The sequence below is a fragment of the Macrosteles quadrilineatus genome, unplaced genomic scaffold (genome assembly GCF_028750875.1).
Source record: "Macrosteles quadrilineatus isolate MER2022 unplaced genomic scaffold, UCM_ALF_1.0 Scaffold_7__1_contigs__length_78375512, whole genome shotgun sequence".
NCBI lineage: Eukaryota > Metazoa > Arthropoda > Insecta > Hemiptera > Cicadellidae > Macrosteles > Macrosteles quadrilineatus.
Genome location: NW_026542600.1, coordinates 29487149 through 29513820, shown reverse-complemented (window position 1 = coordinate 29513820; position 26672 = coordinate 29487149). Strand labels below are relative to the sequence as shown.

Here is a 26672-nt window from a genome sequence, read left to right as displayed (position 1 = left end):
AACTGCTTCGCCAGTTATTGTGTTTTCTTCATCTATATTCTCAATAAATACTTCTTTATTCAGAACTAGTTTAATACTGACCTTAGTGATTCGTTGCAAATACTTGTAGGGATCAAAACTTGTAGTTTTAAAACTGTTGTTAGGAGATTTAGATGGCAGTGTATGCGTTGTCTCTAGTATGGCCTTAGGATTGACCATTTTCTCTAATAGAAGGAGCCACGCGTCAAGAAATTCTCCAGTTCCCTCAGGTAGTGTGGTGTTATTAAGATCCATCTCAGCTGGAAACTTGTCTCCTCCGTTCAGTGCCCATTTGAAAGTCCTAAAAAATGTTCCTTTTTAATATGAGAAAAAAATGAAAAACAGTTTAGAAAACTATAATTTTGATGGCTCCTTAGAGAATTGTTAAACATAATCCTATGATTTTAAAAAGATTGCAAATTGACAAGGCATTATTAATATTACTTGTGATGATAAAAAAAAACTCGACAGATTTGTTTTGTATATTTGTAATGACAAAGCAAGGTATTTAACTTGGATGAAGTTATGTAAGGTAATTTTAGAGATATCTATCAATTGATCTGCCGCACCTCTTTTTTTCTTTTTTTCTAGGACGCTAGGCACGAGCCTGGGATTGTTTTTCACATTACTTCAGGCTAGACCTAGGGGTTACGGCATTATCACTTGATTGTGTGAGGGTGGACTCAAGGTCCAAGCACGTCAACCGAAGCTTATTGTGCATCATCATTTAGATAAAATCCATTGGGGACTTGGCTGGGATCGAACCCGGGAGCTCACAGACTGAAGTCCCACGCTCTAACCACTACGCCAGCTCGCTCCCCAGCACGTTAATCGAGGTTCTACTTTAAGTTGTAGTAATTTTTATAACCATTAACGACATTTAGAGCCTCATAGAGTCTTTATCCCTAAATCAACAACCTAAAAGTCTATTTCAGCAGTGTATTGAACAGAACATATAGAATTCAAAGAAGTTTTTTTTGCCTGGTATTGAATCAAAGAGATTTGACATTAAAAAAGAATTTTTAAAAGTAAATGTGTTATCAATCTTAATACAAGACTACGTAGAAAAATGAAGAATGTATTTAACAAAATACACCTGCCGCAGCAAACCTGCAGACTAAGCGAATTTCTATTTTCCTGATTTGATTTTCAATTAAATCTATTTCAATATTAGGTTTAACGAGTAGGCCTACCTAGGTTTGTTGCCCACAGGGGAGGGTAATAAAATGGGTTTTTTTAATAAGACATTAATAACTTAGAACAAAATAAATAGATCTGCAAAGTTTGATCAAAATATATCCATAAACAAGCAAACTACAACAGTTTACTTATTCTCCATAAAAATAACATGGTTTTTAATTTATAATTTTCTCCGCAATCAATAACCATAAAAAAACTTCAATATACTAAATTATTTGCTTTTTAAGCTCTTTGAAATGTCCTAAAGAGAAATTGGGGAATTTCATGTTTTGAGGGTCAAAAACGAGAACAACCAATTTTTATCCCATAACTTGGCATGGTTCGATCACGCTGGTTCATGAGCTCGTTAGAATAAACGTAGGTTTACACGTTTGTACCAAATTTCATTGAAAACCGAATCATTTTTGCTAGAGTTATCATGCTAACGGATATATATATATATATATATATATATATATATATATATATATATATATATATATATATATATATATATATATATATATATATATATATATATATATATATATATATATATATATATGAATTTGAACGGATGGTGTTTTAGGCCTCTAGAGACATTAAAATGAAAAAGTGAACCGGTCCCAGGTCCAGGTCTTACCATGAGACCTATGGTAATAGCTTATACCCTGTATGGGAAATTCGCTAAAATTAAACTTTAGTTTCATATCACTTATCATAAAAGACAAACTGGAAAAAATCTAAACATTACTACATCCGTCACTATATCCGTACTATATCCGTCGTGTCCGCCGTGCTACCTGCGTCAGTGTGTCTCTTATAAAATGTAGCCGGCTACTCTCATTAAATGTGCTTTGTGTCGTAAATGTGTGAACTTTATGTGTCGACATGTGTTTGTACCTCATAACGAAGACTTCTGTCGGATTTTGGACCAATCGATTTGATGAAAATGGGTTTGAAAATGGGTCATTTCTGACCCGAAACTAGTCACCCTCTGACTATTTTAGGACTGACGACGGAATAAAAAAGGTACGTAACCTATCATATCATTGGAAAAAATCATCTGTTTTGAGCAAAAATAAATACTGTAACATAATGTTAATGCTATAATCATGTTTTGTTGGCAATACTGTCTTTCTTCCATGTGGCGTGATTAAAATGTGCTGAAGATAACATCTTTAAAAGAGATTCAAATTCAAGATGGTCTTCAGTATTTAAGACTCTCAAGTGTATAAGAAATACTTAATCGTTTGGGGCTTGCTTGTTAGTTTAAACTTAATAATTATAACAAATTAAATAATTAATTAAGTATACATACTCGAAGAAAGCCACAAGGCCACCGTGTTGCACAAACTGCATCAGCATAAGGTGGTATGGATACCGTTTTTCATCAAAAAGCATTGGCTGTGTGAATCCCACAGAACAAATCAAGTATGTCAACCTGAAATAATAGGCAAAAGTTACTCAAACGAGGCAGTGTTCATAATGACTGGATTTACAGTAATAAAACCCCTTAAATTTGTATTAATATTTAAAAAAAAAATGCTTTTAAAACCCACTAAAAACTCAAGTAAACAGGTAATATTTTATATTTCAGAGTTTTTGTATTGTTGGTCATCTGTTACAAACTAAGGATAACAAAAATGTTCCAAGTTAAAATGTCAATGAGGATTTGTCAATGAAAATGTTTGGCTTATTTAATACTGTTAAACAAAATTTACAAACTGTATTAGTTTTTATTAGATTAGTGTGTATATCTTCAATAAAATTACCAAAATAAAAAGACTTCCTACATGTACAGAATACATGTTTACTGCTTCACCAAAAGGTTTGGAAATGTTTTGGCTAAAACATAGAACACTATGTTTATAGTCTACAGGTATGTAAACATTATAGCTGTGAGGAAATACAAAAAAAAGAAACCCCCATAAAGGAATAACAAAATGATTAAATAATTCTCATAGCCACTTTTAGGCATGTGCTTAGTAAGGTGAACAACTTCTTGATCAGCATCGTTTGTGTTATTCAATTACCCGAAAAAAACAAAAAGATGTACGTCTAACAACACTTGTAATAATATATTTACACTTATACTGTTGACTCACAAGACGGCAAATACATATAAAAGGTGGTAAGTGGAGACCTATTTTGATTGGATACTCCAATCATCAGAGCCTGATTACCCATTAGGCTAATTAGGCTGGAGCCTAGGGCACCAGTCAGCCAAATGTTTTAGGGGGGCGCCAGACAGCTAAGACTTAAAGTTGAGACCGGGGGCGTAAAAAATGTTTTATTCCAAAAAAGGATTCGCGCAGATAGGGAAGGAGGTGGGGAAGGGTGCGTTCGGCAGATTTTCATAATCATTATATCCATATATAAAGCCCAAAGTACCCATGAACTTTTGAGAAAACTACAAGTCAGTTTTCTTGTTTTTAAATAAACTGAATAATAGTATAATGCCTTTGGCCATTTTTAATTTTGAATTCAGTATAAGTATTCGTTCTTTGAAATTTTGAAAGTGGTAGCGGAGAGGAGGGGTAGTGGAAGGGAGGAGGGGGCGCGAACAACGTCAGCCTACTGGCGACTAGACCCTTAATCAGGCCCTGCCAATCATAATCATCATTCGCCTATTGGGTCCCATGATGATTGGAGTGTCCAATCGTTATCCATTACCACTTACCACCTTTTATATTGTATTTACCGTCTTGTGACTCAACAGTGTAAGTGTAAATATATAATTACAAGTGTTATAGACGTATATCTTTTTTTCAGCTTAGTAAGGTGTTTACACATACTTGAACTTGGGGATAGAAGAGTTAGGCAGGTTTTGGTGGTTAAGGCCCTGAGAGAGAAGTTTTGCCAGAGCAGCTGAAACTGAGTGGGACCAAGGGGTAATACTGGTGGTATTGGCCAACTGATTGCCTCGTCTTGCTCTCATTGGAAATCCAACACATAGCTGTAACAACAGAAAATTTAATCAACTGCATACACTTATGTACCTGTAAGCCAACAAGTTGATTGCTGAAAACGGTTTTATAGAATTCAAAATGTCACAAGTACTTTTAATAATTAAATCTCAGCAGTGATCTATTGTTGTTAAGTCTATTGACAAAAATTTACATTTAAACAGGCTGTCACGCCATACGAAAAAGTAGTTTTCTAGCACCAACTGTATGAGTTTTGCTTAGGAAAATAAATATTTGCTGGTTTACATACCGGTATTAGAAATTTAATTTAGGTTTTCATCAAGTTGGCTGTATTGCAACTGCATATGCAATGTGACAATTGTAAGATGTAGCCCTAAAGAATTAAAATTTGCCCAAACACCATTTTTCAGGACTAAAAATAGTCCACAACTGTAAAATGTGAAAAAGCCTACTCTCGGACTTTGATTAAAAACTACGGGTGTGCAAAGCAGCAAAAGATTTCCAATTCAAAACAACAATTCAATTTAAAAGATTTTCGATTTGAATCGATGCAACTTGAATTGAAGCGATACGGCTTTTTTCTATACATACTTGTCAATTGAGTGAAATAACAATAGTCTAAGTTAAAATTTAAACACATTTGTGTAAACAAAATGTTTGATGATGTGGTATTAGGCCTATTCATACATATGACATATATGAATTTTTGGTACAAAAATATTTATTTTCAATCATATATTAGAATAGCCTGTATTGCTGGAACTGCCAGTGAGCTGCGTTACTTGCCTATTTCATAATTTTCACTTGCAGAATCTCATTGTTAAGCAAGTTACCTATTTTATAATATTGATTTTACAAATAAAGATACATTTTGGTTTAAACAAATTAAAACATTTGCAAGATTTATACTGAAACTTTCAATTGGTTTACAGTGATAAAATGAGAGGAAAGAATCAGACCTGCAAACTACAAGGTATACATAGCACTATAGCACTATAGCACCTAACTATAGCACTATAGCAGGCCTACAAAAATACCAAATTTATCAGTCTAAAACATCAATCTTTTGAATTTCGTTGCATTTTCGATGCATCGCACACCCCTAGTAAAAACGTATCTGGATCTAGAGGTACTGAGAGTTATGAAATGTTAACACAGTTTCCTCGGGAAAGGGTTTTTACTAAATGCCTAAGGTTACAACCAGATTTTTTCATACAAAATCCATATTTTTTGTATTTGAGAGTTAGTTTTAGAGTGAATTCATAAATGTTCTATTTTTTTTAGATTTTGAAACCACGAGTTTAAAATAGAGAATCAAAATTGAACTAATCCAGTTCAACAAGCACTGCATTTTTTCATACATAGGGCCAATCAGTTTGTATAGCAGAAGACAAACACAAACCTTGACCAGTAGACCAAATAGTTCGGCTAAAGCTCTTCCTAGACGTGAGGAAGCCCCAAGCAGAGGTTTGATGTATTTGAGTTTGATGTTTTGTGGTATTAGAGGGGAAGGTTTGCTGTTAATCTTGTTGATCTTTTCTTCTTCCGAGCACTTAAACTTGTCTTCATCTACCTCCATTCCCAAGTCTTGGCCTTCGGTAGACACTTCCATGGACTCGGCCTGCTAAAATTGTCATAGGTTAACGACTAAATTTATTATCATTAGGTAACCATTTAACAAAAACATAATCATAAATATGAAAATAAACAGTATTATATTACATGATATTTGATATATTACATGATATTTTAACAGTAAGACTTCAAAATTAAGACTTGAACAGGGTGTCCACCTGGCCAACCAGAAAAAATTCATGAGTAAAAAAAAATCCCGGTAGTTCAGTTTGTACTTTCATACTTAAATTTCCAAAGTTTTTTGCGCGCCAACTCTCGCAATGCTGTTTTAGTGCTAACACAGCTCGCTATTTTAGTTTTGAGAAAGAGCATTCTCAGTTAAAGAAACAAAATTTATGATTACTGTAATATTGCCTGACACAAGTATTCAATTTTTATATATTACTGATTAAATAATCCGAAAATTAAAAACTAATCCTTAAACCTGTAATTTATACATAACTACTTAAAAATAGTGATATGTTGATACCAAAATCTATCGAATCTCTGTACAGACACCTTAAAAATAGATTCTTAATACTGACTGATCATTTCAATTTTACCAAATTTTCTGAAAGGATTACTACACCAACCAGTGTCTTTACGTACTTTCATATAGTATGTAATTTTGAAGTTATGGGTTGTTTTCCAAGTGACATACAGAAATAAATAATGCAGAAATTACAACAATTTCAAGTAGCCAATTTAAGTTTTAAACCCTTCCACCTTCCAAACACATTAAACAAATACCACGATAAAAGTAATTGCAGATATTACAAAAAATATAAAAATAAAACTTTCTAGAAGTGTGTCGTTTTGAATTTTTGTGTCAAGCCAGACTCGAGGTTATATCGTGATGTTATATCGCGGTCATGGAAACGTCATCGTCGTCTCCCAGGGTTACAGAAACGTCATCGTAATCTCCCACGGTCACGGAAACGTCATAGTCGTCATCGTCGTCACCCGCGGTAATGGAAACGTCATCGTCATCTCCCGCGGTCACGGAAACGTCATCGTCGTCTCCCGCGGTCAAGGAAACATCATCGGCTTCTCCCGCGGACACGGGAACGTCATCATCGTCACCCGCGGTCACGGAAACGTCATTGTCTTCACTCACGATTTCGGAAATGTCATCTTCGTCTCTCGAGGTCATGGAAACGTCATCATCGTCTCCCGCGGTCACGAAAACGTCATCGTCTGTTCCCACAGTCACGGAAACGTCATCGTCTGCTCCCGCGGTCACGGAAACGTCATCGTCGTCTTCCGCGGTCACGCAAACGTCATCGTCGTCATGTGCGATCGCGGCAAAATCAATAACGAATCCCACGGCCGTTTGGACATCATCATCGTCTCTCGCGGTCACGGAAAAGTCATCTTCATGCGCGATCGCGGCAAATTGAAAATTCCCGGTTAAATACGAAATTGATGCATAATTCCCGGTTTCCCGGTTCAAAGAACTGTGGACACCCTGTTGAATCTATCAAGACAATTTGCTTTGGATTTTGTAGCGATGAAATGTTTCAGTCAGGTACAGAAGATAATAAAATTTAATTTGATTACTTATATTAGGCCTACTAAATAAAATACTGGTAAGGTGATACTTTGTACATCTCCAGGTAAGACATATTCTTGAAGTAAGAGAAAGCGGTAAATACAAATCAGTAGCTTGTATGGAAGACACCAAGTAATTAAATTAAAATAATTAAAATATTAAAACATTGATGTTAATTAAAATTGTTTATTCTTTAATTTTTATTATTAAATTGTTACTATTTGTATTAATTTAAATTGATAAAAATAATTTTCTGATTGAATTTCTAAAAGTTGGTTAGAGCAATAGAATTACAAGAATGTGTAGCAAACTTTTGTTAATATACTATTCAAAAAGATGTCTATAAATAAATATAGCGCCAAAGTTTTACGTGCCAATCTCATCATGGAGGCAGGGTATATTTTTGAGATGTCTTCTCTGGTAAACTCTCGGCTGGTGTCCTCGCTACAAAGTGCCAGCAAAACAGTGCTTTCCCATACAAGGGCTGTGTACAGATCCGCAAGAGTTCTCAACACACTAACCCCAGGCTCAGTACCCCAAGCTGTCATGGAAATTTGACGAATGTCAACCTGCAATCAATTTATTAGGTAAATATTATTAGGCTAAATGGTTTAGGTTACCTTCATTCGTCGAGTGATCCTTTTTAAGTAGTACACTACTATAGTTTCGGACGTTAGGAGTCCGAATAGACCAAGTCCAAGAAAAGTGGTACATACTACTAGAAATCTTTTGCAATTGCATTTGCAATATTTGCATATAACTTCTAATTAAGATTTGTCTTTCTTGGAGGGTCTGATGGTTACTGGTAGATTGTTGAACATATTCAAATTGATCATCAAAACAGTTTACTAACATAAAGATTAAAACTATTTCTAGTGGCATACTGATTACTTGATTTGTTTATAGACAAGTTGATAAGGATAAGTTCAAGAGGAGAGATGTTGACTTGAACTTTACCTGTCCAGTTCGGCAGACATGGACGAACATAATGACGTAACCGTGAACAGCAGCCATAGCGTGCAGTAAAGGCGTGGCTGAAGGTGTGGAGAAAGCAGTGTCCATACAAGGAGCTTTGGCCAGTTCCTCCAGCAGAATGGACCCTTTGTAATGGTGGTTGCTTTTATTACAAAGAGGCTCCAACCTCTCCAAAACTTCTTTGAGCTGGGCTAAGCCTTGCTTTATCACTTGAGGTTCGTGAGCTAAGTTCTGCAAAAATAAATTGATGTCAAACTCAAGTTAATAACCTGAATTAAATCAATAATAAAATTATAAATATTTCTGAACTTGATTGAAAGGTTGTCTCTAAATTTGAACTATAGTCCTCGCCACCCTAACTTGAGGCAGCCCAAAGCCGCACTAGATATACGGCGTGCGGCCTTGGGCTGCCTCAAATAAGGGTGGCGAGGACTATAGTATAGGTCATGTTTTTTGTACAAAAAATATTTTAATATACATACAGTGAGTAAACCTTTGGCTGAGGCTGTGTCTAAACATTAGCGATTGATATTTTGTTTTGATACGTACGCCGGTCAATGACTGGGACCAGTTCTTTCCAGTTATATACATTCTATTGTTTACACGGGACATCCCCCCTTCCCCCCACCACCAACTGTGGGTCACGTTGTCAAATCAGTTCGCTTGAGTCGCAGCCGGTGATTAGAAACACAGTTATTTCGTGAACCATTTCAGTTTAAATTCTTTAAAACGACGCAGTTTTTAGTTTAATTACACTGTTTTGTTTTGTGTGTTTGAAGATGTCGGACAAAAAAACAGAAAAGGTGTTTTGTTTAGATGGAAATGAAATTAGACACACTAAAACAAATTGATAACGGAGAAAGTGTGAACAAAGTGGCTGGTGAATTAAATGTTGGTCGGTCGAACAATCGAAGATCGAAAAATATGTTGTCAAGTGATATTTAGTGGGTACTATTGTGTCATGATGTAAGTTGACTTGGAACATTAATTTCATAATTTGTCATTTATTGTTGACGTGAGACTTAACTAATGAACAGTGAAATTGTTAAGCATTTTAGTATATAAGTTGGGTGATTTCTATATAAAACTTGTGTTTTTACTTTCCTGGATATTAAACTACATTTACTCCCAATAGTTTGACATTTCGATAGTTCAACACCCCTTAAGTCCACAAAGTGTCAAACTATTGAGGTTCTACTTTATATATGAGAAATAAAAGGAAAATGTACTATATTACGCCTGTATTAAACATTTGTCTGTTTTTACCAGGCATCACGCTAATTTTGAAGGACTGTACTGTTTATCACGTACCAATACAGATTTGCACACTGAGGCCACGGCTTGGGCAGCTGGTGTGATAGGATAATCCACAGGGAGGTTAGGTAGTCCGAGGATGGACAGTAGTGGGACCAGGCCATTCTGGGCAACAAACTCCCTACAGTGGTCATCGGTGGAATTGTTGCTTAAAATGGCATCAACAAATTTCATCTGAAAACAAAAAATAGGTTAAAATACAGGCTTTAGAATTTGATAATAATAATAATAATAATAAAAATCTTTATTTGTCATAAGGATACATTAGATCATCGACAAAGTCAAAAATAAAACAAGGACTTAAATTTTTCTTGTGTATAAGCATCAATGTTGTTTTTTAAAAGGTTGTATACTTAAGTTGATGACACTCTTGCTGGTCTTACTCAGACAATGTGATTCTTATAAGGCACTATTTTTAAATCTGGTATTGTGATTATGAATACTGAATTTTAGGTGATGGGTTTTTTTTAGATATAAAGGGTAAGATCATAAATAAACAAATTTATTACAGTTTGAATCTTAAATCCCTAAAAAGAGGCTTGCAGTGCTCGTCTGGCTCCGATCCATTCATAGCTCTGACAGCCCCTTCTGTAGGATTAAAATTTCATCAATTCTTCACACCCACCCCAGAATATCAATCCATATTTTATTACCTACAGACTGAAAGTATGCAAAGTAAGCCGATCTCAAATAGTTCTTTGGAATTACATCTTTGAGACGACCAAGAAGAAACTTTACTCGAGATAGTCTAGTAGACAAATAATTTATATGCTCATTCCAGTATAGTTGATTATCAATATGAAGGCCCAAAAACGTTGTAGTGACAGGACTTTTTTCATTATTTGGGGCAGAACTGTGTTTCAATGTAAATTTTATTTCTTGAGTTTTACAGTTATTCAATAGGAATCCATTGACATGAAACCATTTGGATGCGTTTAATTTTGTGACATGGACTAAATTTTGAAGTACAAGTTGGTTATTATTTTTATGAAAAACGGTTGTATCATCCGCATAATAGTTATTGGCATTGGAAGGTCATTAATGTAAAATTAAAAACAAAAACAGAAGTGGGCCAAGGACTGATCTCTGTGGAACACCCCAATTTACTCTCCTTTCTTGTGACTTTTTCCCATTAGAATTTACTATTTGTTTTCGGTTTTTGAATAAGACGAAAGAAAATTTAGAGAAGATCCGTTAAACCCATACAGTTTTAACTTTTTAATTAAAATTTCAAAGTCAACACAATCATATGCTTTAGTTTATACCAAACAAATATATGTGTATACCATTGCATATTATCTCTGGAAGAATTAATACTATTTCAATACAAGATTTATTTCAATAAAAAGATTACTCAGGGTTTTAATAACTGACAGTAAGTGAGGTATGTGAAGTGAAAGCATACTTTATGTCTATTATAAACCAGTTACTATCCAACCTTAGGCTTCATCTGAGTCCAACATCAAATGAGCTTATCCTCAAAAGATTGTTCTGTATTTTAAAAGACGCTGTTTTTAGTACAGAGGAGGAGAGTTAGTATGACCATACAAATCACAATGGGAGTATTTTAGTATTTAGAAACAAAATCTACGCATCGCAAAACCTTCAAGAATCCTTTAAGGCTAACGGCCATCTTGTATGTTAATTTCAAACAGCCACTCATGACTTATTTACCATCCCAAAATATTTGTTCAAATAACAAAATCGATTGTAATTTAAATATGTAGGGCGCTATTAGATAAGAAATTGTTTGTAGTTTTGTAATTGTTCTATGAGTTAGCACGGCTAGGCTCCAAGGACTTTTAACTTAACCCATTGCGGAAGACACAAGAGTCCGGCGACACAAAAGCTAGACTCTATGTATTTCGTTGATGTTTTGACTGAACAACCGTATTTTGTTTGAGTAGATTTGTCAACCTGTTAATTTCTTATTTCAATTATTGTGAAGCATCATCTGTTCATTTTATAGACGTTGACGACGCCATTGCCGCTTGACGTGTGTTGTGTTAGTTTGTTTATGGTTTACGTTTTGGTTATGTGTTAAGCATTAAGAATCGTGAACATTTACGTCCTTCAGAGGTAGATCGTTACTGTTAAGTATTTATTAGTTTTTCTTATGTCATTCATATTTAAATTATTCCAAATAGGCTAACTCAATCAAAATTCACTAACCAATGTTTATGTTTACAATTTATTATTATTAAAGCTTATATTACAATTCATTTCAATATTATTATCATATGTTATTACATCAATTATATTATATCACATTGTATCTAAAAATATATATATTTCATTAATCGATTGGCAACACTGTTAATGCAAGCAGTTTTACTACTCTAAAAATGCTCAACAATTAAATCTTTTAAAAACAACATTTGAGACTTTGGTGACTGTGATGAAGATAAATAAATGAAGACAGAATGAAATGAACTGAAATGAAGATCCATTAGAAAAAGTGTAAATTAAATTCAAGAAAATCACTACAACATTATTGTATTTAACTTCAAGAAGAATGAAAAAAAAAACATTAAGTGATTCATAATGTAAATAAAACAAAATACAGTCCACTTGTTCAAAAACTATAACTATTTTTCTTATATTTATTTTAGTCACAAAATTAATTTATTTTTCAAATAATAAACTATCAAAATTTCATGACAGTTATTTAGGTAAGGTTTATAGGTGAGACTCGGAAAATTGCAGTGACTAAGGTGTTGAGAACATTATTGTTCATCACGGAAAAAATAATGGACAACCTGTGGACTTCCTTGAATTCACGCCTAGTCCTCGCCTAACTCTTACTTCCTTAATGAGTTAAAGATTGACACATACCACTGAGAAAAGAGAGGGTTGAAAAATATCAATTTTGGTAAACTGTCCTTGCAATGTATTTACTGAAAGACTATGTGTATGCCACATTCAGATATTATTGACATAAAAAATTATATTTATGTAAAATGCGAATACCTATATTGATAAATAACTGCTTCATTGTAGGAATAATTACACAAAGCTAAACTACAAGTATGCCAGTGTGATGGTTTATTTTTCTGTTTAGTAAATCGGAAAAGGTATAGTAATTTACTAATTTTGAATCCATTTGCTTACAAAAACAATTTACAATTACAATTTAAGGTGAAACAAAATCTTATTACCTTAAACAAGCTATCCCACTCTAGGTAATTTGTAACGTTACTCACCACATTAAGTATGTAGTCTACTAGAGCGATTGGTGTTTTCTCGCTAAATGCTGTGGTAGGAGTGGTTTCAGGAGCTGGTTGAGGATGGGAGGAGGTACTTGCTTCCTCCTCATCCTCTTCCTCTTCATCACTACTTCCTGCTTCATTAGACACACGAGGGGCAGGATGGGGGGACTCGTTATTGTTGCCTTTCTGTGGCTTCCAGCAAACATACCTGGGGTCTCGGCCCAGCTGACACAGATCTTGGAGGAGCTATGATGCAAAACACCAATATTTAGCTACAAATCAAATCTTGCTTTGCCAATGCTTTAAAACAGGATGAGAGGATGCAGAAGAGAATAGGCTGTTGAAATCATCAGAAAACTGTTGACTATAGGACACTCACACTATTGACTATAGGAAAAACTGAGTTGTACCACTCAGTGTTTACTTTCTCCCCTATACATAGTTTATGATTAAAAAATTGTTTCTATCAAAATATTTGAGTTCTAGGAGGAAAGTGGTTTTTAAGTGAGAGCTGTATATAGAGCGGGTGTGTTATTGGATGTGTACAGAGCTATAGACTACTTCTGTGGTTCAATTTGTATGGAATTTGCTATGTGGGTACCCATACTAATCAATGGTATCTCCAGGCCTTTTTTTATTTTAATTCTTTATGTGTTAAATGATTTTTCCTATATAGTCTAGGCGCTAGGCCATGTTCCGTGTGCACTTATATGTCCCCACTTACAAGTCATTGTAATAGGCCTAGTGAGTGATTTTACGACTATTCCTTTATCATATTTATGACTCATGGCTATCCTAAAAACAAAGTTGACCATACTAAAGTTCATATTTTCTTTTTTGCTACAATATTTATAAATAAATGGCTATTTAAGATGTTTCATTTAGTTACTAATACTCATTAAAAAAAGGGGAAAAACATTTTTTACATATTTTTATTTTGTATTTTTTTTCTAAGTACTTTTTAACTATAAAACATTTATAAAGACCAAATTATTTATGCTGAATTTTAATGTGCATTTATTTAGCTGCATAAAAATATATAACAAGGTATAGTTATTTTGCAAAGTAGATTTGTTATAGTGTTTAATAAACATTGCTGCAAAATGCCTGGATATCAACAGGCACCACACAAAAAATTTCTGACACCAAGAGGGTTAGGAAAAATGTTAAGGAAATGTTACATGTTAAACAAAACATTTTTTTAAGCACTATTCAAGTCCTACCTTTATAATAGCAGCAATAGCATCCGATTTAAGAGTTGGTTGGTGACGCATCAGTTCATCCATCGCATTGCCAAGGTTAGAGGCAGTGTCTCCGATTGGATCAGAGCTTCGTCTTCGTCTCATGGCCGACAGGTAATTAGGTGACAACAGCACTTTAAATAGTTTTTCAAACGGCTTGTATCGAATAAAAGATTGAAGACCCCTTGGGTTCAAGCAAAGTGCACTGAACACATTCGGTACAGAGCCCAGTACTTCTCTAGTGGCAGGAACCTAAAAATGTACAGCTTTACAATATATTTAATTTAAGCTATCAACTATTTACTTGAAAATATATTCAAACAGTTATTGCCTTGCAAAAATCTGACCAGGTCACAACAAACAAACAAAAAATATATTATTTTGTTTGTTAAAACACATTTTGAATACCCCACTTGTTATATAATCTAACAATATTTTTAAGTACCTTAAATCACAGAAAACGTACTACTATAACCCAGAATGCCAACCGCTTGGTAAAAAGCATTAAGTGTTTTGAGAGAACTTTGCCTGTCAATCCGTAGGCAGCGCCATGCAATAGCATAGCAACGCTGGTGGCGCTGCCTACGGATTGACAGGCAAAGCTCTCTCAAACCGCTTAATGCTTTTTACCATGCGGTTGGCATTCTGGGTTATAGTAGTTCGTTTTCTGTGCTTAAATATATGAGTTATGTTTTATACTATGTGGACAAGAGGGTACTGTATACAAAATAGAGGAATAAACTTATTTTGTGTAGGCCTATGTATATTTTAAATCATTCCAAAAATGTAAAATAGGCAGTTAATGTATTAAGTTGATATAATTCTTAATGAAATAAGAATTCTTATCAACTCAATTAAATGGGCTATTTGGGTTTATTTAAACAAAATTATAGCTATTAAAAGTACTTAAAAATATTTATTTTACAGGCTTGAGTGAAGACTTGTAAAATTGAAATGCAGTCAACTTTTAAATGCGACCTGAAATGCACATAATTTTCACATTAGACTTTAATCAAAATAAAACTTACATGTTTTATAAGGAGGGCATGCAGGACAACTTCTGTGATGCCAACATCCTGTAGGGAGGACAACAAGGCAGGTTCTTGGAACACGTAGACAGCCACAACGTCAGTAGCTAGGAGGAAGAGACTAGGCCCGTAGTACTCACAGTTGCTGATGATGTGCTTCAATGAACTAGGCAGCGACCCGTCCATAACATGGCGAATGCTATCAGTGAATGCTGGGTCCTACAATCAGTTAAATAAAACATATTAGTTTTATATAATTATCTAGCTTAAAGTGACAATGTGTACACAACATTTCAAGCATTAGCCATCCCACATTTTATTTTACTGCAAAACCTTTTGGATAGTTTTTTTTGCAGAGTTTAACAATATTTGATATAATATGATATTTTTTTGTTTGTGTCCATTTAACCTTTTGAGTGCCACGCAACGATATATCGTTGTGCACGGAACATCTGAAAAATACTTTACGACGATATATCGTCATTGGTGGTTGTAGCGAAAAATACATTGTAACGATATATTGTTGTTATGGACAATTTTTATTACGTCATTACTTTTCATGATTTCTTTACATAATTAACACTAAAATAAAGAAGAACAAACGGGCAACAAACGCATGTTATTTATTTTTAACTTATTATAGTACATAACATTGTAAAACAACAATGAATTAGCGCCATAATCAAGGACGCCGTGGCGTCTGCAACTGGGTTTCGCAGCCATCTGACATTTATTGTTTTTGCCGCTTTTTGTGAGGTTGAGGTTATTTACAACAGTTATTATTATTGTAAAGTTTACCAGTGTCGTAATTTTTTATTTTAAAATATGACTGAACGTAGTAGACGTAGTATATCACCGAAAGTGAAAACACGATTTTCGAACATCTGAGACAAACTGGACTCAATATTGACAGTGAAGAAAGTGGCAACTCAAATGTTGACACTCCCGATAGTGTTTCAAGTGAAAGTGAAGTTGATGATACTGACAAAGACCCGACCTTCAATCCAGAGCTCCCTGGGACATCTTTTGAAGATACAAGAAGAGGTAGAGGTAGGCTTGAGTTATTACTTTCCTCCAGAACTAGAACTCGGCATGATAGTTCTTCATCCGATGAGGAAGAGCGTGTTGATTCACAACAAACTAGGCCTACGCCAGAAGTTTCAGTGACAGATTTGTATCATAATGACATTCCCAATAGGCCTAATTCACCAAATGAAAATGAGACTGATAGTGATAACTTTCATAATATTCAACAACCAATTAGGCCTATGCCAATACCCGCTAGACGCGGAGATCTTAGGCTTTTAGGACAGGGTCCCAGGACAAGAGGTGGCATCAGAGGTAGGGGGGTAGGCAAAGAGTCCGAGTTCAAGTACCAAATGAGCCAGAATCAAGTGATTGGGACCAGGTAAATGAAGAAAATGATCATCCATTCCAACATCAGTTTTGTTTTCAGGAACTTTCAGGCCCCAAACACTGTCCCCCTCAAAACAGCAAGCCTTTAGAATATTTCAAATTATTCTTTACAACTACCTTGTTGACAACTTTTGTTACAAAAACAAACCGCTATGCTCATAAATTTATTCGGGCAAATCAATTCAGTCCAGCCAGTCGTTTGCATAGCTGGATAAATGAAACTTTACAAGAAATGAAGGCATTCATTGCTATTATACTGAATATGGGAATTATTAGAAAACCCAGCATACATAGCTACTGGGATACAAGCTTCACCCAAGAGACTCCTTGGTTCAGAAAAATAATGACCAGGAACAGATTGCAACTTATTTTAAAATTTGTCCATTTAGCTGACACTGATAAGATACCTGCTCGAGAACAACCTGGCTACGACCCCTGTACTCGTTTCCAACCTATCATTGACCATGCCAACAAACTATTTCGTCATTATTATTACACTACTGAAGCTTTGTCCGTGGACGAGTCTTTAGTCGGAACAAAGAAGAGAGTGGATTTGACGCAGTACATACCCAAGATAAAGCACCACAAGTGGGGTATAAAATTATGGGTACTTAACAGACTCTGTAACATGGTACTGTTTAGCATTTTTTTGCTATAAAGGGCGAAGAGGAATGAGGAAGAAAGTGCAAGAGTTACGGAGACAGGATTGGCCACGACAGTAGCTTTAAAATTGCTTGAAATGGGTAATTATTTCAATAAGGGACATCACTTGTATTTAGATAACTTTTTCACAACAATTTCATTAGCTCGGACGTTGTATGAAAAACTCACTTTTACCACTGGAACTTTTGAGGATTGACCGGAAGAGGATTCCCTACCAATTGTTGGTCAAATATAGGGTTGGTCAACAAACTTAAATGAGAAAAGGGCCCGTTTTAATTGTGGCAAATAGAGAAAAGAAAAAACACTAAACAATTTTTAATTTTATCGACTAATTGTTAAGCCGAAAATGTACGTTATACAAAAAGAAGGGGTGGTAGGGTAATAATAAAAAGAAAGTCTGGAAAAGCTCATCAATACAACATGGGGATGGGTGGCATCGACTCCACTGATCAAATGCTTTATGTGTACCTAGATTAAAGACGCACCATGAAACACGCCAAGAAAGTTATATTCAATGTTTTAGCCCGAATGCTGTTGAATTCATATATCCTGTACAAAATTAACATTTTTTAAAATAAACTATCAAGAGTCAAGTATATTATTTCAATCATAGAAGAATTATCAAGAGAATGGTTGGCTTCAAAATGTGAGTGGATGGAGTTGGACAATGATAATGGCGGCGGCGGTGATGCTCCACGACCTGCCTTAGATCTTAGAAAACTTCCAGGGAGACAGGAAAAGCTTTGCAGAGCTTGTTCTGGTGTAAATCATCCAGAAGGAAAGTAGAGAAGCTCCCGCACAATATGTGTAAGGTGTGAAACTGGTGTTCATGCTGAGTGTTTAGTGAAACATGTTTGCCTCTAAAACTAGAGAAAAAGTTGTAAATAGTGTTTAGAATAAGGAAACCTCGATAAAGACTAAAACTAGGCTTGTATATATTTCTATTGTTTTATTTTATTTACAGAACAGTTTCAGTGACTTAAATTTATAAGAGGCAATATGCTAACTCACACAGACATTACGCGAACAAGTTTGGCGATTTTTATTTTTTGGCTTTTTATGCGAACTCGTCCACTTTGCAGTCCAAATTGAATAACATTTCCAGGATATTTTCAGGTGAACATATACTCCATAAATATTCTAGGCCTAGTTAGTCTGATACATGAAATAATATTGTAATGAAACTTTAACTCTTGATTAAAGTTAGGCTACTGTCTTGTGTGCTAATTTGTAGTTTTTTTCATTTTTTTACATTTATGGGAATAACTCGTCCGCCTACAGCCCAAATTTGATGAAAATTTCAGGAAATATTTCTATGAATCTTGTAGTTATTTGGCGAAAATCTTATTTTTGAACAATGTTTATTTACCTACAAAATTAAAAAAAATAAAAAATAAATTTCCACATGTATATATATTTGAATTTTTTCTTTTATATGTGCATATTATAGCTAAACTTTAAACTTACATAACAAAAATGGTTTCATAATAATATCTTACCAAATAAAAAAGTTATTGATCTTTTTGCAAACCCTTGCAAAATGTTGATTTTATGCCTGGCACTTTTGGGATATACTATGTTAAAAACTCTGGCACTCTAGGGATATGATAACCGAAAAACTCTGGCACTCAAAGGGTAAATCTATTTTCATTTATTTACGCTTATTTAGATTGCGGTTGATAAAGAAGCCAATAATTTTGCTTGCATGCTTATCTCAACGTATCAAGGATTTTTGTTAAAACACTGTTAGTTAGATGGAAACAAATTACCTAACAAATTACAGCTTACCTGAAGAGCTTTCTTGAGGAAATTCAGCATAGACTTAAGTAGGGCTGCTCTCTGAGGAAGACAATGTCTTGATTTTCCGTAAATATCATATGGTATTTGGCTTTTATCAAGGGTTGGTTCTGAAAATAAAATAATATCAGTTAATATTTTAAGAAACTAAATTTTTTGAACTATGATTTTATAAAAGGTTTATACGGATTACACTTGCACTATAATTTTGAGCAAAAAAATGAAGGTACAAGTAAAGTATTTTGAAACATATAGTTAAATGCGTTGTGCACCCCGACAAAATACAGGTAATAAATCTTTATTTGTTGTAAGAATACAGACATATCATTGACAACGCCAAGACGCATGCTAGGTCATTCTAAATGTTTACAAAGTATCTAAAATACAATAAATAAATAAACACATGTCGGTTTGAATAAAATACAACCATAAAATCAAACTACAATAGCTAAAAATCTAAATATAACAAAAATCGTCCAGTCCATAAAAAGTATGTTCCGATAACCACAAGTAAAGGCTATTTTAAAATTCCTCTAATGGTCTATTAAAAAACAGCTTTTGAAAACGTTTTACACTTGAATGGATAACATGATATGGCTGTTTGAGGTTTTTTTTTAGTTTTATCAGCCGCTAAATGACTTATTACAATTATTCAATTAAATTATTATTTGTAAATTGAAACTGTAGTTGTTAAATGTGGAATTTTGGTTCCTAAGGTTGCACATCATGAGGTTGTACATATGTATGTATATGTATAACCAACACATATATACAAACGTACTTTGTTAACTACGTAATTAACAAGTCTGGATCTTCCTTTCTGTAAATAATGTGCTTGTTACACCTCGATTCATTAACCTTAAAGAATTTTTTTGTAATTTCAAAATATTTTAAACCTTGTGCCACATACACTCCAGAATGTTGATCCATATATTATTTAAATTTAAAGTAAGCAAAGTATGGGGTTTTCTAAAATTTGTATCTGAATTTGGTGTCTTATGTGTCTTAATAAGAAAATTTAAATTGGTATGGTTTTGAATGATAAATAGATAGATAATGTGAGAGTTCTATGATAACTGGTTGACAATGTGTAGAATCCCAACTCCTTGGAACTCTTAGGTGAGTTAGTTGTGTAACCGCTTCTTCTCCTTTGATATATTCCTAGCAAGTGTTTTCCTCAAAAAACCCACACTACCAAGACTTAAGATTTTAATGCATTTTATGTCACTATCAATGATACGGGTCAATTGTATAATAAACAACATTATAAGACATCACATTTCCAAATCAGTCGTTACCAGTTCTAAAATAAAAATAGACAAAGTTAGATTCAACCTCCAACGGTGTGCTGTTAATCACTATTTCTGGCATGTTGGCTTTTAACTCTGCAAACTAATGAATAACCTACTTTAACTATTTCATCGTTTATGTCACGTAAATGATTAAAAGCACCGAAAACTAAGAGAGAAAATATAATTTTTACTGCTAGTCCATACAGATGGGACACATACCAGGCATTTGATCTTTGGAGCAGGAACAGGAGTCACTATCAACAGCTACTCTGTCTACAGAGTTGGCTATTCTGACCATCTCCTCGTCCAGCTCGGCCGCATCTGAGGTATTGGGGGGAGGCGATGAGTCCCCTTCTACGTTAGAGTCAGATCTAGGACGCTGACAAGGCACCTGTATTTCGAAAGGCTTCTCTTGCCTACATATGGCAATTTCCATCTGTAACGTTCAATTAGAAGTTAACTACACAAGCTGTATATCCACTTTAGGGTTAGATAGTGTGATAATAATATGGCAGTATTGTTAAGGAAGACTAAAAAGTATTTGTTAAGACGTACACATATTTTATAATGCAAATAACATTCTTTACATGTGTTAGTACATACAGAATAGGTGCATTGTCAGAGATAAATTATCAGGATATAAAAAATAAAATAGTAATCAAGAAGATAAATGTGAATTAACAAAATTGAATGATAGAACTATTATAAACTAAAAAGGGGTATATTAAAAATATACAATTGAGTAAAAGGGTCTGTCAAGTAAGTGCTCACCTATTTTAGCTTTAAAATTAGTTTCATTTAACTCAAAATGATTATTAAAATTATGTAGCCGGAAGAACTGTTCTACAGTATCAGGCAACTCATAAAAATAATTAAATTTTAGTGGGTTTGTTTTTTAAGCTTACGGGAAAGTAATCTATAAAATAATAAAGAATTTCATATATGTTGTTGGTCCAAAAACACATGTTTATTCCTTGCTTGTTAAAACCGCTTAAGTATTTAGATTGTGTTTCTTCAAAAAACTTATTTTCTAAAATTCCACTAGATAAACAGTATGCGATTGTTGCCATGTTATGTATCGAGCATCAACAGCTTAATTTAATTGAAAACAAGAACATTCATCATCTTTAAATAATTCACGATTATTTTATTTATTGTTTGACGAACTTATTATTTAAAATTATAATGGTTGTTTAGTCATACCTGGAGTCTGTTAATGAAACTGTTGAGGCCACCGTGGCTCTGGAAAGACTGCATATCAATGTTTGTGATAAGATCAATAACTCTCACAGCTCGAGTTACAAACTGCAACACATCAACTGACAGTTAGAACAATAATGTACCAGTACCATAGATAAAAGGAGTATGTCTACTTCTTTTAATCTATGCCAGTACTTGTAGAGTAGTATACAGGATCAAATAAATCACCATTCCTGGCCTAAATGGAAACTTTAGATCCCTATACAGTAAAACCCTGGAAATGTGGCCCCAATAATCTAGTGTATATTCAATTATCTAGTCAAGGGTTTGTTTACAACAAATAAGGTTTTTGAGAGTAATCAGTAGTTTGGGAGAGTAAGTGGGTTAATGAGATCGGTTGTATGTTATTCAAGGAATTATTATTGTAGATATTCTCCACCACAGTACAATCAGTAAAATCTAAGTTTCCAAAACGTTCTAAGATTTAAAATGTGATCCCATTCTTAGGTAAGTACCTAACAGAACGAAGGTAGGAAGTCGGAAAAGAATAACGAGAAAAAGGAGTGTATAGTAGTAAAAAGCTGAAAGAAACCAATAATTAGTATAAATGGAAAGTAGAAGCACAAAATTTACTTTGTCTGCACAAGATGGAAATTCAAGTGAGATACCCCATGTAAACTAGTGTTTTCTTTCAGCATTTTACATTTCTTTTTTTACTACTATACAATAGAACCCCTCCTATACGACCATAACGGGACCAGGCCATGGTTGGAACAGCCAAGAGTTGGGATATCAGGAAGAGCAAAAAAACTCCAAAATATTACAAGAAAATGTATTTATTTCACAAAAAAAACAATATGGATACTATCGGACCAAGCTCGGGTCAAGTCGAGTCAAGCCGAACACATATTTCCACGACGGCAGAAAGCATTTGCAAAGATGCGCAATTGAAAACAGACGATTTTAGCCACAATTGGGGAAGATAATATGTTGCTATGATGGCATTGATGTAACATCTAAGTGAATTGCCGTAACCTAAGTGAGAAATTCACGATTTTGCCGTGACCGTGGAAGATGTTCTCGATTTTACCGTGACTTCTGAAAATGTTAACGATTTAACCATGACCGCAAGAACTTTCACGTTTTCCCATGCCCGTGGAAAATATTCACGATTTTGCCGTAACCGCGGAATATTTTGTTGATTTTATCCCATGACTGCAGACTAAAATCAAGTTTTCAAAATTCATGCGCAACTCCTGATTTTCCCTGAATGTCTAATCTGTGGCCACCCTGTAGGTCGGTTATCCTGAGGAGCAGGTTTTATCAAGATCGGATATGAGGAGTTCAAATAAACAGTAATTGTGATTTTCTTTCGTGAATTATTTACCAACTTAAGCCGGATTTTATACTATTGCTTTTATATTATAATTTTAAATCTGCGTGTGGGATTAAATTCTAGATTGTAAAACAATGTTCTTATTTAACAATCGAGAAAGAAAATGTTTGCAATACTATTTTGAAATAGCATAAGCTCAGTAGGTCTATATGAGCATTGTCAGTATTCCAGAATCACCCAAATATCAAAAGTGTTGGATTATAACCAATGTCTGCAATATCTTACTAAAACAAACATGAGAATGTAGCATAAATACACAATTAAAAAGGAGATCATGAGCAAAAGCTCCAAGTTTATGAAAAAAATTGTGAAATGTTTGAAACTTACTGTAATGTGTTCTAACTCAACTCCAGGCCAGTTGATAACTCGCAACAAACTCTCCATCATACCACAGCTGACAAGGGCTTCTCCACCAGCCTCGTAGCTGGCCAGATGGTATAAGAAGCTGAACAGTGCAGTGGCCAAGGGTAGCGGGAACTGGTCCTCCTCTCCTTCCTTGTTCTCACTGGTCAGTGAAGTGATACAGCTACGAACCAGCTGCGGCAAAAACCCGTGGTAGAGCCCAGCTCCTGTCACGTCGATGATCATGTTCAGTCGAGACCCCGGCTTTCTACATTAGTAAATAAACAAGTAAGGATCAGTTATAATCTTAGAGCATAAAACGTGTGGCAATGTAACACATAATTTATAATTATACCAGAAATGTGCGAGCACAAGATTTTTGAGCAGAGTCGAGTTTAAGTTCCGCCAAATACTTGATCTTATGTTCGAGATGAGTTAAACTTAAAAACAACAAATAGTTAAAATGTGTAAAAGCATTGCATAATGTTCCAATGATCGATTGTGTTATTAAAGTATGCTTCCCTTGTATATTTTACACAAAAAGATTATACAAAGAAAAAGAGCAAGAAAAATAAACACATTCATGTTACAGTCAAAAAAAGGTAAGTACATTTATATCACAATGTTTTAGTTACATCCAATGATTGTTCATAAAAAAGTACCTGTATTGCATAATATTTCACTGTATAAGTTGATGAAATATTTATTATATTTATCTTAATATTTAATAATGTTATTTAATAGTACCAATCAACAACTTTGAAAACTATCTGAGTCTTTGTTTTATTTCCTTTATTCCTTTCTCTGAGTATTTTTTGTTACATACATAATGTGTGGATAGTATACTTGGTGCAATTCTTGAAACAGTATGCAATTTACAATATTACCAATTGATGAATAGTAAAAACAAACGTAGGGAGCATAAAACTAATTTTAAAGTTATTAATTGGCCTAATGCTTATTAAAAATACATTTATTAGTTAAAAACCTGATTAATATTAATAACATACGATAAAACATTAAAAACAACAGTCCTTAACCTCTTAATTTTGTATAAAGATAGATTGGATTAATTTCATAGTCTGCAAGTTAAACACATATTATTAACACAAATTTTTATTTTGAAAATTGGGAAAATTAATCCAAAATACGCTAATTTCTTTTTTCTCAAGACTTAAAAACTTAAAGAACACTTTGTCATTAATTAAATTGGCAACAAAAAAGTTGGATACAACTATGATGGTAGTTTACATCTACAGAAGACGAACATGGACAACACAGTGTTAAACAACAATTTAGCTATACCATAGATGGTGCAACAGTTCATAGAGTATACCTTTATTACATTGTTTTATTTTTCCTCCCCTTTACTCCAAGTAGCCAGGTATGCTCACTTATTGATTAAAAAGACAGTTCAACCAAAAAACTTAGATTTTATCACATTATTTATACAAGACTTTATAAGTTTGTTCCTTGCAGATTTGATAATTTCATTTTCAAATTATTTGTAAGTTTAAGTAAATAATCTACAATGTAACGCCCAAAAAGGTTTGTCATGTATATATTCAATACACATATTCAAAGAATTGAGCTAATTTATAGTTCATCTCTTTCAAGAGCATTTCTACATGGGAAACTCTTAAATGCAAATGAAAAGAAGTTGCACAGCAAACATCATAAAGTGAGAAATAAAAAATATGCCTCATCTAGGGTGTCCACCAGGCCAACCAGAAAAAATTCATGAGTAATTCCAGGTAGTTCAGGTCGTACTTTTCATACTAAACTTTCCAACGTGTTTTTGTGCCAACTCCCGTAATGCTGTTTTAGCGCTAACACAGTTTGCTATTTTAGTTTTAAAAATCGGGAAAGCATTCTCAGTTACAGAAACAAAATTTATGATTACTGTAATATTGCCTGACACTAGTATGTAATTTTTATATATTATTGATTAAATAATAAGATAATTAAAAACTAATCTGTAAAATTGCAATTTATCAATAAATTCTTAAAAATAGGGATTTTTCAATACCAACATCTCCGTACCGGTACCGACAACTGAAAAATAGATTCTTAATACTAATCATTTTAATTTTTCAAAATTTTCTGTAAGGATTACTACACCAACCCCTGGCTTTATGTACAACAGTTAAACAGTATAGTATGTAATTTTGGAGTTATGGGTTGTTTTTCAAGTGGCCTACATAAATAATTAATGCAGAAATTATAAAGATTTCACTAGGCCAATTTAAATTTTAAACCCTTAAATAAATACCACATTAAAGGGAAATAAAGATATTACAATAAATATAAAAATAAAACTTTCTAGAAGTGTGCCATTTTAGGTTATATCGTGATCATCTACCACAATTGTAGAGACACCATCATAGTTTTTCGCGATAACTGTAAAATCCTGAATATCTCCCTCAGTAATGGAAACATCACTACTGTATTCCGTGGTTGTGACAAAATCCTGATATTGTTCAGGGGTAACGGAAACTTAAATAAAAATATAATCTTTTCATACATGCTTGGTTTTTGGGCTCTTGCATCAATGCCTGGGTAAATGCCCATTTATAAATGTCCAGCCCACTGGGCATTTGCCCGACACAGTTCACCATTTATAAATAACTGTGAGAAATATCTCAATATCAGTTCAATACTTACATGGATGGCAAACGTTGAAACCGCAAATTTAATGCCGGACATATGAAGTCCGGTATTTGTCTACAAACAAATAATTGTATTTGTAAGTTGAACAAGATGTACACCGGCATTTTAAAGTATTTGGTACATTATCAATTAGGCCTACTTGGGTGGTTGATAGTGAACATATTATAATGTTGGGAAGGGATTAAAATAAAACTCTATTAATTTGTTTTCAAACATTTTACTCTTTGGCAAGCTGATTTCTTCTTTGGATTCGTTGAATGGTGGTTGACGCCATTGGCGATCACAATCACGATCACAAGGAAGAGCAGGCAGTGTTAGGCCTTGCTGTGGAGCTGTCTTCTTCGTATTAGCAAACTACTTAAATTTACTTATTTACTTCACTAATATAGAAACAACAGTTTAACAAACTTAAGGTAATTTTTAGTTTAGATACCTTGTCGCCAAACTCGCTCAAAATTGTTGAGTTTGAGGAAAACCTTGAGTTTTATTTTCAAACTCGCCTCAATCCAAAATTCTGAGTACTCGCACATTTCTAAATTATACTCATAAATAGTAATGTAAAATACGCAGGCATTTCAACTACAGGTATTTATGATCACATGCTTTAACTAAGAATTTTTCCTTAACATTGAAATGTATGAATGTAGGAATTTAAAATTACTTAATAAAATTGAGGCAAACATAAGCCAATGAAAATGTAATGTAAATTTTAACAACAATTTGAATAGAAAGGGCTTATTGCCTGAGAATAAGGGAGACAAAGGATAGGATAAGCAGGCTTACCTTAAGAAATGAAGGCATCCCACTTCACTACAGTAACACATAAGAAAACACAA

General features: G+C 33.9%; 1 protein-coding gene across 4 annotated transcripts in view; it reads right to left on the bottom strand.

The window, feature by feature from the left end:
* LOC128998322 (E3 ubiquitin-protein ligase HUWE1) overlaps positions 1 to 26672 on the bottom strand; it is a 173687-nt gene that overhangs the window by 109524 nt on the left and 37491 nt on the right. For 2 of the 4 annotated variants that reach the window (XM_054424414.1, XM_054424416.1), the window contains exons 8-22: positions 25831 to 25890; positions 23152 to 23434; positions 21432 to 21533; positions 20448 to 20664; positions 18928 to 19046; positions 15061 to 15279; positions 14015 to 14284; positions 12786 to 13037; positions 9580 to 9756; positions 8251 to 8499; positions 7668 to 7862; positions 5530 to 5751; positions 3996 to 4156; positions 2519 to 2641; positions 82 to 319 (exon numbers count right to left, since the gene is read on the bottom strand). In XM_054424414.1, coding sequence (XP_054280389.1) covers positions 82 to 319; positions 2519 to 2641; positions 3996 to 4156; positions 5530 to 5751; positions 7668 to 7862; positions 8251 to 8499; positions 9580 to 9756; positions 12786 to 13037; positions 14015 to 14284; positions 15061 to 15279; positions 18928 to 19046; positions 20448 to 20664; positions 21432 to 21533; positions 23152 to 23434; positions 25831 to 25890 — 2887 coding nt within the window. The remainder of the gene's footprint in view (positions 1 to 81; positions 320 to 2518; positions 2642 to 3995; positions 4157 to 5529; positions 5752 to 7667; positions 7863 to 8250; positions 8500 to 9579; positions 9757 to 12785; positions 13038 to 14014; positions 14285 to 15060; positions 15280 to 18927; positions 19047 to 20447; positions 20665 to 21431; positions 21534 to 23151; positions 23435 to 25830; positions 25891 to 26672) is intronic. The other 2 variants (XM_054424415.1, XM_054424417.1) reach the window with 2 other exon arrangements.